We start from the raw sequence: 15000 nt of genomic DNA, 5'->3' as shown, positions 1-15000 counted from the left end.
ATTCAATGCAACTGCCGGAACAATGTAACAGTAAACGAAACCGAGTAATGGAAGCCAAATCACAAGTTTAAGCTTTTGGGAAAGCCGTTAAACGTGGGGGAGGATACGGGATGGAAATCCCGTGCGTTTAGAAGTTTACTGGACAGCCAAGAAACGTTCATATGCTTAACAAATTATTAGACATTTCAAATAACCGATCTGTGAGAAAAGAACAGGAAATGGCAAAATAACTTTGAGAGCCTTGAAATGCTGCAAAGTTAAGTCTATCAAATCTTTTGTGGTACTGTATTACAAAAATGCATCCTTTTTACTGAACACTGCAATTTACCGGATGTCATGCTAACCACTGACACCCTTTGCTAAAAAACATTCAATAAAATATTAATCCGTTATTGTTTGTCAGATTCAGCAGCCCCACCAAACATTTAGACTGGTCGTATTAACGGGGTAATTTTATAAAGAAAATAAGGACTGAGGACTCCAAAAAGTAGTCTCCTACGCAGCCGTTCTTTGTGTGGTCACGCAACGCTCCTCCCCACACGAACAAGTTTGTGTGCGTTGCGTGACCACACAAAGAACGGCTGCGTAGGAAGCTGGGAGACACTCTCTCCGGTAGAAAGGACCTAATATCTGGAACTTTTTAAATAGGGTATTTTATATCAGTTAACTTTATAACTTTCAAGATAGTTTTCTCTTTTAGATCAATTTTGTATGTTTGTGGAATAGGATATATCCTTTCGTAATTTTAGTGATTTGCAGGTCCACATCAACCTTACTGCACCGGCTGCCAATTTGTAACCTGCATTACCAAATAAAATGATAATAATAATGATGATGATGATGATGATGATGATGATGATGAAGGTTTGTCGTGTTAATGTTGAAGTTGGAGATTTACACTTTTTTTTGAAACGGTTACGTAATTTGAGCAAAGTAAAGACTGTCTACTGGTTCACAAATTAAGTAGTCATTTGAAGTAAACTTCAATTCTTCTACAAAAAACTTCTGCTTACTGTCAATGTATTTTTAGCTTATCTCCTGCTATCACGCAATTGTAGCAGATCAGCGGCAATATTATGTATGACTTGTACTCAATCAATCAATCAATCAATAATCTTTATTTGTACACGATAAATATTTAAAGCGATGCTTCGCTTGTGGGGTCGTGTCTAAATAATTAAGTAAAATAACTTAATGAATTAGCAAATAAATAGGATATACACCAGCTAAAATCATATAGCTACTACTATCTACAAGTCTAAAACGATAAAAGCTCAAAATTCTAAAATACAAGGTGGTACTCTGGTATCAACTAGTTATTAACACTAATTATACTTAAAATCTTTCTCCCTTCTGTTTAATGTTTGAGGGGAGATACAGTCGAAATCTAGCTGTAGCAGAACCTTTGACCGTCTTGCCATAATCGCGTATTTCTTAACATTGTCTATGTCGTCATTAAGTGTCATTGTCTGAGAACGTGTTCCAGGGGCCAAAAGTTGTGATAAACCGATTTGACTGAAACTTGGCACAGACGTTGGGTATAATGAGATATTTCAAAAGCCACTTTGGCTCACTTCTCTGAGTTTTAGTTTTGGCGTTACAGGGGGGGGGGGGGGGGGGGAAGGGGGGTCTCATTTTTTGCTTTTTGAGCACCAAAAATCTAGCCTTCCAGGCGGCATTTTGAAAGTGTGATAAGACCCCACTGGTAAATTGTGCTGCCAAATGAATTTGACCATAAACTCTACTATAATAGAGCTTTCAGTTCATGCATGTAACTTTGTCCTCAAGGTATTGCACAGAGAGGAGCCTGGGCCTAGAGTTTGGCCAAAATTGATGATAAAATTATAACCCAAAATAGCCATTTTTCAAAATTTCACTTTATTCACCTGCCTTCTTGCATAACTTCCAAACCTATACCACTGTTTACTTTAGTCAACCAGTTATCAAAATAAGTTGAGAAAAATTTGGCTCATTATGGTTTATTGAATTTTTGGAACAAACACTTCATGCCCCTCTAAGGCGATACAAAATGGAATTTTGAGCCTAATTTAGGCCATAAACAAACCGAATTGTTGACAAGAAGCCCTTATTCTGTACTTGGTAAGTGAAAATGAATTTTCAAAGCCAAATCAGTTTCGTTGTTTAGAAATAACACCGATTTTTACCTTAAAATTGATCTAAGACGAACCTCTGATTAGCGCAACAAACACATAATTTAGCAAATCAGAGGTGATTTTATTATTTGAAAACCTAGTAACCACCATTAGAACACAAATGATGATGTTCTGATGTACATATAACAATCGTTTTACAAGATGCTCAAATTTTTCTTTGATTTATAGCCAGTTTCACGTCATATTTCCAAGAATTACTCCAAGCATGGAAAGTCTCCATATTTTGTCAGGCCCATTTTTTATATTTCTACCAGATAAATTTAGCTTATCAAAAGGTTCGTTAACATGTAATCTTCGTCTGACCTTGTACGTAATAGCCTGAATAGTTGTTTTAAATACCCATCAACAAAGGAGCACGGCCATGCATACATACGTAGATTATACAGACATATACGAGCTTCAGTGAGCACTATCGAGGTGAACTGTGATTTTCCGAGTCCTTTAGAGCTGAAAAAATGAAACCACCCATCCACGGTTAGGAGAGCTGGATAACAAAAAGCTTGTTTTGCTTTTATAAAGAAAATAACCCAAAAAAGCCTTACATTGAGATGATGCACTTGTTACTACATCAAGCCATCTGGCCCCGCGCCATTTTGGACTTGAAGAGTGTGGGAACTGGACCGAGTTTCCGTTCAATCCTTTTCCCGTTTCGCGGGAATTTTTTCTATCATTAAAATTCTAGAAAGTGATCTGTTTCAGGATAATTTTCGATGGCACTTTATTCCTTTGAAGGGGTAAATGACCAGTGCAGTGTCACGTCATGGGCTGTGCAAGAAACAGGAATGCTTCCTTTGTTGTCTTGCGATAGTGACATGACTGCATGATTAAAGCACAAGTAGAAGAGTTCAGGTGTGTCCGGGGAAGAAGAGGAAAAACTGGTTATGCCAAAGCTACAGGTGCTTCAAAATATCAGTTAGGGATCATATACGTTCACAAATGATTTTTATCGCAGTTTAATATGAGACTCTTTTGCTTGAAGAAAGACAATGATGTATAATTTACGATATTGTCGTCTCAAATTGTTTGTTCACATAGTTGATTGTTCCCATGTTAATTTCCTGGGTCCTTACTAAGAGCACTAAACATTCAACACACTCATCGCAATATCTTTATATATATAAAAAAAAATAGCAATAAACAATAATAGAAATGTTTCCAAAGGATCTTGATATCAGCAGGCAAGTCAGAAATTTAAAGAAAACGACAAAACTTTTGAAATTATAGACATGTTTCGACAGAAACTTCTGTCATCTTCTTATAAATTCAACTTAACGCTTTATACATTAATCAACTGAAGATGACAGAAGTTTCTGTCGAAACATGTCTTATAATTTCAAAAGTTTTGTCGTTTTCTTTAAAAATAATAGAAATAACTTGAAGGCTGTCATTTTTGTCAAATAAATAAAATAAAAGGCTGATTTGAAATAACTTACAAAAATACAATCAAATACAAAATTCTTAACTAATTATATTATGTACTAGTAAAAGTAATCTAGTGTAGAAATTTATATAAATAGGAAAAAGTATAACGTTACTATTTTATGTTCATCTAGTCATCAGCTACCAGATGGAATACAGTTTATGTGATACAAATTCCTTCCACCTAACGTCGTGAAAAGTTCGCTTACTAATTTATTCAGCACTCGTAGTTTCAATTTGATATATAGAGGCTACTTTGGCGAGATAAATTTTTAACGAAGGAGGATAACCTTTATTTCGGCAGAAGTAAATATGTACGTTGTTTTGCCAGGATCAAGAAATGGTTGAGTAAATGAAAATCTGATTGCCTTTTCCAGAGTCCGAAAATGTTGTTAATCTCTGATAACCCTTCAGCTTTTATATTTATCATATTAAACCAGTTGATTCTAGTAAATCCTGCCAGGACTTGCTTGAGTATTCGCATTCTTTTTGAATATGTTCAATAGATTCGCTTTCTCTCTTACAAAATGTACATAGAAACGAAGGTGCGAGGCCGATTTTGTGGACAAACTTATTCGTCGCTAAATACCTATGTAACACCTTAAACTGGAATTCGCGTGATCTAAAATCAATAGCCACTCTGAAGGGAATACGATATATCTCTTTCTAGTCCAGTTGATTATTGTATTTTTCTGAACACTTTAATTGTGCGGTTGGTATAATCTCAACCTTTGAACGGACTTATTTGTAGATGTTTTTCCAGAAGCTTTATCAAGACATACATTATTACCATTGAGATGTAACTGAGCACTATTGGAACAAGTAGGATTATTTGGATAGGGGTTGCATGTTTTTAAGTGATGTCGACACTGTGTTGGAATTGGGTCGATAATCGCCCATTAGATGTAAATGATGCCCTTCCATAATCTGAAAACCTGTAATAATCCCATTTTCTTCAGTCGTAAGTAAAGTAAATTAAAATCCTTTATTTAAAAACACGATTAGCGTTTAAGCACTACATGCTTGAGGGATCGTGTATTTAATTAATTATCTAAGTATCTAATTACCTACTGAAAAATGAATGAAACATAGGAAATTAATTTACTTTATGGCAAATCTGGTCTCCTTAAACATCGGACTAGATTTTGCCTTTGAATAAAATTGTTTAAAATTACAAGAATCATTAAAATATTCTGAAACACAGTTCCACAGTACAGCTTCTCTGTAACAAGCAGAATTTTTCATGAAATAAGTGGAAAATCGTGGAACGACAGCCTTATTATGTCCTCTTAGGTTATATGGACGATTACGCCATACCGTGACTAAATCCGAAATCTTGGCGGGCATGTGTAATACTGTAGGCATTCTGCATAATTTTATAAAAAAGCTTGCTTCAGTCCACTTCATTCTTATAAAAAGTAAGCTGAGTAGTTTATACCAGCAAATCTTGTGATTTTGCTGATCGGTCTTTTCTGCCTAAATAAAGATATTATCATTATTATTATTAAATGATGGTTAACAGCAGATTCATGGGCCCCGGTTCTTAATTAATGAGAACTACGACCATCTCCTTTGGCAATCTACAATGTTCTGCCGCGAAAGGGAAAAACTACTGAGCATTGATAGGACGAAGAACGCCAGATGAGATTTCTGGCTAATAAGACGGCATGATTGGTGCACCCAGATTTGCTAAACGCACGTACGAGTTCATTTCGCTGCTGATTCGTTGGCCGCGCCTTCGCTGTGTTGAGTTTCCCTCTGCCCTGGCACTTTTGGCAGCTTTTGAAAATACTGGTTATGATTATTGCTAAATGTAAATCCAATTTCCCAGTAACAAAGAAGGAAGCCGAGGTCCTCAGCAATGGAGAACTTATTAAGATACGGGTGGGTTCAAATTAATTTATTATAGTTTTGAACGAAACAAGATTTACTCTGGTATCCTTGACTTTGAAACCGACTATGTCGAGCCGAGGTGTTATCCAATAGATTTTGTTACAATTATCTTTAATAGATTTATCTTTCAGAATTAGATCTGTAAGGATATCTATTCAGTTATCAATGCCGCCGGACTCCGACAGACAAGGAGAAGATCCCAGTGCTCCATAACCATCCGATAACGAGTTCAGATGATAAACCACTGATGATTGCTTGTAAAACCCTTATGAAGAACGGTAGTGTCTTTCCACATTTGCTTTAAATACATGTAATAAATCCCTTCACCTTTCAATAAACCTTGCTCTCCAGTTGCTCTTTTTGATTTATTTTTTTTATAATATTTATATTTCTGATTAGATTGGAGTCCTCCTCCAGGATCCATTGCTGCCTTTTTTTTTACGCTGGTCCTTGCCTACATGATTGGCGGACTGCGTTGTAAGGGGCTAAGCCCAGTGGTTCTGAGCCTTTTCTTCAGGGGCGAAAATCGCCATGAATATTGACATTCGCTCTTGACATTTTGAAAAAAAAAACTAAAAGGGAAATTAACTAATACACACATTTTGATCTTATAAATATTTTACAAACGAGATTAACATTTAGACCTGGACGAGTTAGAAAGTTCTAAAGTTCAGGATCGAGAGTTTTAAGAACACGAGCTTTCGATTGTGAAATGATGGGATCCCACATATATCACGTGACTTATACTCAGAACTACGTGACGAAATGTCCCATTGGATCGCGACGACCTCGTACCCAACATTCCTATTTTTAAAGTTGTCGCCCGGCAGTAGATTTCAGTGGCCTCGCTCACCGATTTCGCTTTTAACCATGTCGTCTTCTCTTGCAAGGACTGGAGAGGATGAAATAATTGCGATTTCTTCGATCGAGTGGCTGAAGGCAAATAATTGCATTAGCCAACTACACAGCAGGAAATGGTTTTGATCCCATTTTCGAGAGTGCATTTACATGAATGGAGAATTGAGAATTTAATTGGCATAGCAAGATTCGTGACGCCGAATGTTACAGCAATAACAACAAAACAAGAAAAAAAAAACATACAACAACCACACAGCATGAAAGCCGCAGACGAAAAAGTTCAATCAAATTATCAAGGTTTTTTGCACGGGTCGTCACGTAGTCACAAACAAGTCACCAAAAACCAAAAACGTAAGCAACAAAAGTGGCTTTTTCTTTGAAATCTTTATTAACACTTTAGGTCTGATACAAATAAATGCTAAATAAGTGTTTCTGAAGTTTTATTGACCGGAGATGAAGAACAAACTGGATGATCCAGTACTGATCCACTTCATCGACTATACTTAAAAAAGTCATGTTCCACTCAAAAATAAAAATAGCATCAACCAACCACAATGGCTTTTTCTTCAACAACCTTAGGTGTTGTACAGCTTGTTGTGTAGTCTGCTTAATTTGCCTTTAAGCTACAGCACTTTTTAAAGTCCTGTAGCTAAAAGATTAAAATTAAAATAAAATTGTAAGTAAAATTACAAGAGAGATTCGCTAAAGCGATTTTCAATTTACTTCGTGTTCTGTGTAATTAAATTACCGTAATCTACTAAATCCCCGGAGTATAGGGCATAAAATTCACGCCAAATCCCCCTCCCCAAGGTCTTAAGAGCCAGAATATCTTCATTTACATTTTGCAGTAATAACAGATATATCTGGCTATTTTATTATTTTTATTATTTTTTTGCTCTCCTTGGACCAATCTTGATACCGTGTGATACCGTGCAGGGGTTTCAATAAGTTTTTTAGTAAACGGCTGGTTTTCTGAAATAGGCAGCTGTGCCATGAAACTAAACCAAAATATGTAAAAATATTGAAGATCCGTTACCAGGGTTCATGCTAAGAAAGAAGTAAAATCGTTCTCTGGTAAAAAGTTTTGAAAAAACTATGAGCTTTCGACAGACTGAACTGCTGCCTTCAACGGGATAAATATGTGTGAAGCCTAAAAGCGAAAGAAATTTAAATATAACGAAAAATTCGCATAAATTAAAGGATAAAAGCATGTAGTAGAAAGAATGTTAAAAATGCTAAGAAAATTAGTGTTTCTTTAAGAGAATGTGATATTGTCTTGGGAGCGGGCACGAATTATTGTCTGCCCCAACAATTTTTGCTGTGTGCTATGACTCCAATGTCTTTCTACTCCGGTTGTTCGCTTTGTCAATGATTTTAGAATTGTTAAAGTCAATATCATGATTAAAAGTTCACGCCTGTTTTGCGACATTTGAGACTTTAGTACAATGCTTTAAGTTCCTCATATGTTCCTTTCTCCTAGTAGTAAAGGATCTTTTAGTTTCGCCAATGTAGCTCCACGGGCAAGATGCGCATGGAATTTTATAGATGACATTGCACTGGTCGCCTTCGGCAGGTCGAAACTTAGGGATAGGGAAACGCTGTTGTTAAGTTTTAACTGGTCTGCTAGTGACTTGGATGTCGTGTTCGTTGAGGATTCTTGTGAGAGGTTCCGTGATGCCTTTGATGTAGGGAAGGACTGCAAAGTTGCGTCGGTTTGTTGGCTCAGCCCATTTAAAGAACATACCAACCAACTCTTCTGGAGTAGTTGTAGGTGGTGGAGGCCTCGCTTTCTTTCTTATAACATCAGCAGCGATTTTTTTGGGATAGCCGTTGGAGTGTAAAGCGGCGCAAACACGAGCAGTTTCACGGGTCTTTCCAACTTGTGTGTTAGGGAGATTCAAAGCTCGATGAAGGAGTGTCTCAGCGGTGCTGATTTTACGTTTCCTGTCATGGTGTGAATGGAAGTCAAGATATCTATCCGTATGCGTGGGTTTGCGGTAGATGTCGACCAAAAGTTTTCCGTTATCGCGCGAAATGAGGGTGTCAAGAAAGGGTAGTTGGCCGTTGGACTCGTGTTCGATGGTGAAAGAAATATGCTGATCGATTGAGTTCAATGAATCGTGGAAGAAGGCAACAGCGTCACTCTTAATAATGCAGAAACTGTCGTCTACATATCGCTTCCAAAATTTCGGCGAGACAGTAGTCGTGTTGATTGCTGTTTTTTCGATTTCTTCCATGCATAGGTTGGCTACTACAGGGCTGACGGGGCTACCCATAGCACAACCGTGGATTTGTTTGTAGATGGTGTCATTGTAAACGAAGAAGTTGTTGGACAGCACAAAATTCAATAAGGAAATTATGTCCTCGATGTCTAGGTTGGTTCTGGAATGGAGAGACAAATCATCCTCTAATTTCTTCCTAATATAATCGCAAGCTTTGTCGACAGGGATGGCGGTGAATAGAGACACCACATCAAAGGAAACCATGGTTTCATCATCTTGGATGTTGACGTCGGCTATTTCGTTAGAGAACTCCTGTGAATTAGCAACTAAGAACCCATTACGATTTTAGATCGGTGCAAGGATGTCAGTGAGGAATTTAGAAGTGTTGTAAAGTGCAGAGCCAATGCAAGTCACCATCTACAAACAAATCCACGGTTGTGCTATGGGTAGCCCCGTCAGCCCTGTAGTAGCCAACCTATGCACGGAAGAAATCGAAAAAACAGCAATCAACACGACTACTGTCTCGCCGAAATTTTGGAAGCGGTGTGTAGACGACAGTTTCTGCACTATTAAGAGTGACACTGTTGCCTTCTTCCACGATTCATTGAACTCAATCGATCAGCATATTTCTTTCACCATCGAACACGAGTCCAACGGCCAACTACCCTTTCTTGACACCCTCATTTCGCGCGATAACGGAAAACTTTTGGTCGACATCTACCGCAAACCCACGCATACGGATAGATATCTTGACTTCCATTCACACCATGACAGGAAACATAAAATCAGCACCGCTGAGGCCTTCCTGCATCGAGCTTTGAATCTCCCCAACACACAAGTTGGAAAGACCCGTGAAACTGCTCGTGTTTGCGCCGCTTTACACTCCAACGGCTATCCCAAAAAAATCGCTGCTGATGTTATAAGAAAGAAAGCGAGGCCTCCACCACCTACAACTACTCCAGAAGAGTTGGTTGGTATGTTCTTTAAATGGGCTGAGCCAACAAACCGACGCAACTTTGCAGTCCTTCCCTACATCAAAGGCATCACGGAACCTCTCACAAGAATCCTCAACGAACACGACATCCAAGTCACTAGCAGACCAGTTAAAACTTTACAACAGCATTTCCCTGTCCCTAAGTTTCGACCTGCCGAAGACGACCAGTGCAATGTCATCTATAAAATTCCATGCGCATCTTGCCCGTGGAGCTACATTGGCGAAACTAAAAGATCCTTTACTACTAGGAGGAAGGAACATATGAGGAACTTAAAGCATTGTACTAAAGGCTCAAATGTCGCAAAATACGCGTGGACTTTTAATCATGATATTGACTTTAACAATTCTAAAATCATTGACAAAGCGAACAACCGGAGTAGAAAGACATTGGAGTCATGGCACACGGCAAAAACTGTTGGGGCAGACAATAATTCGTGCCCGCTCCCAAGACAATATCACATTCTCTTAAAGAAACACTAATTTTCTTAGCATTTTTAACATTCTTTCTACTACATGCTTTTATCCTTTAATTTATGCGAATTTTTCGTTATATTTAAATTTCTTTCGCTTTTAGGCTTCACACATTTTTATCCGTTGAAGGCAGCAGTTCAGTCTGTCGAAAGCTCATATTTTTTTCAAAACTTTTTACCAGAGAACGATTTTACTTCTTTCTTAAACCAAAATAGTTCCTATGGCCAATCACAAAAGACGGTGAAATGCCGCGCGTTCGAGTCACAATTTACTCTTTCACGCCTATCCAGTGGATAAACACTAGCAAAACCAATTGAGTTACCCAGTGGATTGTGACTCAGTGGATAGCGCTATCCACCCTTCCAAGAAATGGAGCCAGGCTGCGAAAGTGGAGCGAAGTTTTTAAGACGTAGCACTGCAAAACCTACTGACCCAATCGTGATTTTTCCAATGCTCCGATCAATCACAATCCTTTTGTACGCGTGTCTAGGCGTTCTAGTGCCTTAACTAATGCCAGACTAGAACATCGTTCCGAGCGCTGCACTTTAAAGTAAATTTAATTAGTCAATATCCACACGGTGTTAATTCAACTAGATATGAAGAGCTCTCATTAACGAGGAGTAATTTAACTTTGCTTCGATGCTTGTACTTCCGTTGATTTTCTTGAATAAGCTAAGCTGGATTCATTTTGACTTCTTTCTCTTTGATTTTCAACGCACATCATTGTTACTGTAACGCGTTCATTTAAACTTGATAAACGTACTAGTTAAGCTTACATGGTCTTACATGATCTTGACCTCTCCAATTTGCCTGATTTTTCCACGTTTGTGTCACATTTAAAAATGTTTCTCTTCGAACTGCTCATTTTGCTGTCAGAGGAGAAGTATCGATGCAATGCCACGCACAGGCTGCTGTAGTTCAATCTTATTTATCAAGCGCATACTCCACGTATGCATCTTTGACATCTTTGAGTGACACTCAAGCTTGGGATACCTATGCATAAGTACGCTTAAGTTTGTCTGGCGCAATCGCCTAGATAATAATTGCCTTACTTACAAGACTTATTTGAATGACTCAGCAAAGCAATATAATCTATCCAATCGGATTCAGTGACCTTGAGTGTCCTCATAATATTGCCGCGTGAGGAAAGCTTTTGTTAGCAAGCTTCACCCAAGTGCCATCCCCAGCTCACATTTTGATGCAATTGGATGTTTAAATTAGACAGGCTGAACCATTGCGTGAGGAAAGCTTTTGTTAGCAAGCTTCACCCATGTGCCATCCCCAGCTCACATTTTGATGCAATTGGATGTTTAAATTAGACAGGCTGAACCATTGACAGTCTGCGAAAATTAATTTACCGTGCCTCGAGCATGCGCATTCCTTACAATATTCGATCGAACTTTCTCGAGACTATCATCTCTCTTGTTTACCTCTGGTCGTCAAATGCCGTTTCTGTATAAGGCCTTTTTTTAACCGAACCTAACAGCAGTTGTTCAGGGCGTTTCTACACATTGTTCCACATTCTAGAATAGCGGGCTTTGCAAAAAGTTCATTTATTACCATTGTTTATTATCTTATCATCTTTGTTAATAAAGTGTTGTAAGCTATGTGTTAGACATAGCTTTCTCGGGTGGTTCTCACGTCTCGAAGCATATTTCGGTCAAGGTTAACATTAATTAGTTGGCTATGTTAACTGTCCAGTGTATAGGTGCCATGGTCTTTGGCATGCATGCATGCATGGTTTCACAACAAATAGAAAATACTTTCATGTCCCACTGATCTAAATCTTTTTCTCCAAGACTTTTGTGAAGTCAATTTGTTGACTTCCTCTAAGGAACAAATTAATTGAAACGCCCCATTCCTGGATTTGGACCATTGCCACATGAAAGAAGTGCTTTGCATTCTAAAATAGCTCACACAACGTTTGCAACCGCGGGAAACACAAATATCCCAGGGAACGGAATAGCGCAATAAAATATTCTTTTTAAAAATTGTTGATATTTTGAGAAGTTGTTCCAAATAACACTCACTTTTGTAGCGGTCGCAGGAAAGGCGGAGCCTGGCCCAATTTCAAGCAAAAAACAAAAATAAGAAGTAAAATCGTCATCGTCTGTCATTTTACGGTTGATCCACGTTTATTTTTTTGATATCTCGTCGAGAATGCTGAAAAGTAGTATTTCCGAGCTTCAAGATTTCAAAAATTTCCCAGATTCCCCTACAAGTTATAGAATTAGCGTCTCCGGCGCTTGCATTTTAGCCTCCCTCCCCCTCCCCCCCAAATACAAAATACGCTCCATTTAGGCTTTCACGTGTAAATGTAATCATCAAACGATTACTTTTGCACAATGGTGAAGAGCGTTTATGTTCATTAATGACCAGCCATGTCATGGCATTTAATTTTATCAATATTTGGTTCCAACCATTTTAGTTTATAATTCTATTCTGTTTTAAGACCAATCACTAACAGAGTTAGTATTTTGCATTCATTGTTTTTAAATTCATTCGCCTAATTATTTGTTGGTACATAATTTATTTTGCTGTCGTTCAAGTGCGAAATGAGTTAACAATGATAGTTTTGAAAGAACACTGCCATGATTCAACTGTAAGCCGTGGTTTGTCGCCGATGGGTATCGCTTTGTGGTTTGATGGAGGATATTCTATGTGGATAAAAGCCATTCATTTTGCTAAGCATGACATTTTTTTATGAAAGGTTGATAACAATTACCCCATTTCAGATAAGACAATAAGTAAGGGCAATCGAGCGATAAGTAATAACAGTAATTAATCAAGAAGGAATTCGGTTAATCGATCAGTGACATGTCTGTGAGAGATTCGAACCACAGCCATGGAAGACCTTTGCTATAGTTGCATTGTTCTCAATGCCAGCCTCACAGTTCAAACAAGGAGCATACGCTGCACCTGTGGTCAAATTAACTTTCTCTGCTTGCAATTCGGCAAGGTTAAGTACAATTTATCACGAGGGCCTTAATTAAAATCAAACTGCCTTCGAGATGCTTCATGACATAAAAGGCATACAACCGCGCAAGACAACCGACTGTACTTTTTTTTTTAATTATGAGAGCCGAGTCGGCTCATAAAAATAAAAGAAGCGTCGAATAAACTATTAGTAGATTCTGGTTTTATTTTGACACTGAGGAAATCCGGCACAAATTGGTGAGGGCGGCATTTCCGTAGCAGGAAATTATTATCGTAAAAATGAAGATGTACTTCGATTGATAATAAACTTTATAAAAATAAACGAAGAGGTATTTAACTCGACGAAGCTTACCTTTGTGCCATGAGTACTCTTGAGCTCAAACGAAATGCTCTGTGCTTCCCTTTTTGCCCCCTGTACTGAACAGCAGTCTTCTTCCAGACAGCAGAAGCCGATACTAGACAGCTACAACCGAATGTGCTGAGCACACGCCAAAGTTTTTGGAATTCCAAATTAATGGCGCCTGTTTTCTGTTTATCGCCCGTGCGTATTCGAGGTTAATCCCCTTGCACCGGCGGTTGTCAACTTTCCAAGCCGAGTGATCAAGATCTCACGAGATAAAACTAACTTTGGGTTCTAGATGGGTGGCTCATGTTGTTTTAACTTCGAAAAATTCACACTTTTACACCACAAATGGTTCCGGTTTACCCCGAAATCCCCTCAGTAGGGTGTACAAATAGAAGGGAACAAAGAACTGGCAAACCCACGCAATTAAGTTCACTTTGGGCTCTAAAAATTAATTTAGTACCCAAAGAATCCAAGCACCCGACAAAGAGATCGAATAACATGACACCCCTAGAAAGTAAAATTTTTGACATTTATTAAAATTCATTAAACTCCCGACAACTGTCAAAAAGCCAACAGCCATCAAAGATCTTGCTACTCTGGTACTGATTGACGGAAAGCTTCGCTATGTCATTACTTGTTAATGAATCCGTTCTGTCTGTCGTCTTCTCCAGTTGTAGATAAGGACAAACTATTTTAAGACATATATATTGCAAAATATATTATATAATACTCTTCATATCTAGAATAAATCTTAAACGTTGTTTGGACCAACCCTAAATTGCACTGTTTATTGATAGATCACAATGAGAAAGTATCTTGACTAACAGAAGGCACTGTGAATCTTCAAGAAATGTTGGGGGACGTGCAAGAAGACAACTTTTGATTGGTTCACACGAAAAAAAAAAAAAGAATTTCTGTCAAATTCCATCCAACTGATTATTTATGAACAGGATTTGACAAGTGAAAAAACGTTTGCATCGCAAAAATGATCCAGCTTGTATCCACAAAGAAGAATTTCACGTTTCAATTTAAAAGAATGCCAGATTGATGCTACAAAAAAACAACTACGTGATTTAGTTAACACAGAGAAATACAAAGCTTTTTTTCCAGTCAAACAAAGGCAAGCTTCGCGTTACTGTAAAAACAAAAACATTAAGATTACTTCAGCTAAGATCGTTAAATGAACACTTGACGGCAAAACCACCCACGATAGAGCGCGTTTGCTTTTGGGTTCCATTTCGGAAAAGTATGTCGACTCTTCTCAAACACAGACCTTCTAAAAGTGCGGAAATAAGGGCAAACGCATTTTTTTTTGTCAAGCTCGGTTTAAAAACCTCCTATGAACTTCCGGCCGATAAAAACCTGACCTGAAGGGAGCAGTGTCATAAGGCTATTCGCAATGTTTTTTTTCTCTCTCGAAATTCAACAACTTTGATCTTCTGATGCCTCGAGTCGATCCTTCATCACTTTTTCACGAAATCAAGTGAAGCTGGAGACATTTATGGGAGCTTCAACGCGGTCCAAAACCCCTCCATATATATCTTGACTACCGCTGTCAAACAAACTCGAAATGGTTTTTGTACATTAAAATATAGCAGCGACTGTCAGCAACAGTTAAGTGTCCAACATTTTTTAAATGTGTTGCTAAAAATAGAAATTTCACGTGAAGACGATTTCAAATGAAAA

At 38.1% G+C, this 15000-nt stretch overlaps 3 protein-coding genes across 4 annotated transcripts in view; all 3 read right to left on the bottom strand.

Moving 5' to 3' along the window:
- The window catches only part of LOC138000770 (protein Wnt-5a-like), a 57816-nt gene extending 44082 nt beyond the window's left edge, over window positions 1-13734 (bottom strand). The window contains exon 1 of one of the 2 annotated variants that reach the window (XM_068847414.1): window positions 13321-13734. In XM_068847414.1, the coding sequence (XP_068703515.1) occupies window positions 13321-13331 (11 nt within the window). In that variant the 5' untranslated portion in view covers window positions 13332-13734. The remainder of the gene's footprint in view (window positions 1-13320) is intronic. The other variant, XM_068847415.1, reaches the window with a different exon arrangement.
- Window positions 7949-9069, bottom strand: LOC137999399 (uncharacterized). Its single transcript, XM_068845197.1, has one exon. It carries the CDS (start codon window positions 8828-8830, stop codon window positions 7949-7951), a length of 882 nt encoding a protein of 293 aa, XP_068701298.1. The 5' UTR covers window positions 8831-9069.
- Window positions 13735-14923: 1189 nt separating the features above from the next.
- LOC138000769 (ELKS/Rab6-interacting/CAST family member 1-like) overlaps window positions 14924-15000 on the bottom strand; it is a 42515-nt gene continuing 42438 nt past the window's right edge. Inside the window, exon 16 of the mRNA XM_068847412.1 lies at window positions 14924-15000. This exon is cut by the window's right edge and continues 791 nt beyond it. The gene's annotated coding sequence lies outside the window, so the exon portion shown is untranslated.

Source organism: Montipora foliosa, chromosome 4, assembly GCF_036669935.1.
Source record: "Montipora foliosa isolate CH-2021 chromosome 4, ASM3666993v2, whole genome shotgun sequence".
Classification (NCBI taxonomy): Eukaryota; Metazoa; Cnidaria; class Anthozoa; order Scleractinia; family Acroporidae; genus Montipora; species Montipora foliosa.
This window is presented reverse-complemented; position numbering and strand designations above follow the sequence as displayed.

Coding starts and splice junctions, on each gene's coding strand:
- LOC137999399 (XM_068845197.1), bottom strand. CDS start 8,830: ATGGTTTCCTTTGATGTGGTGTCTCTATTCACCGCCATCCCTGTCGAC.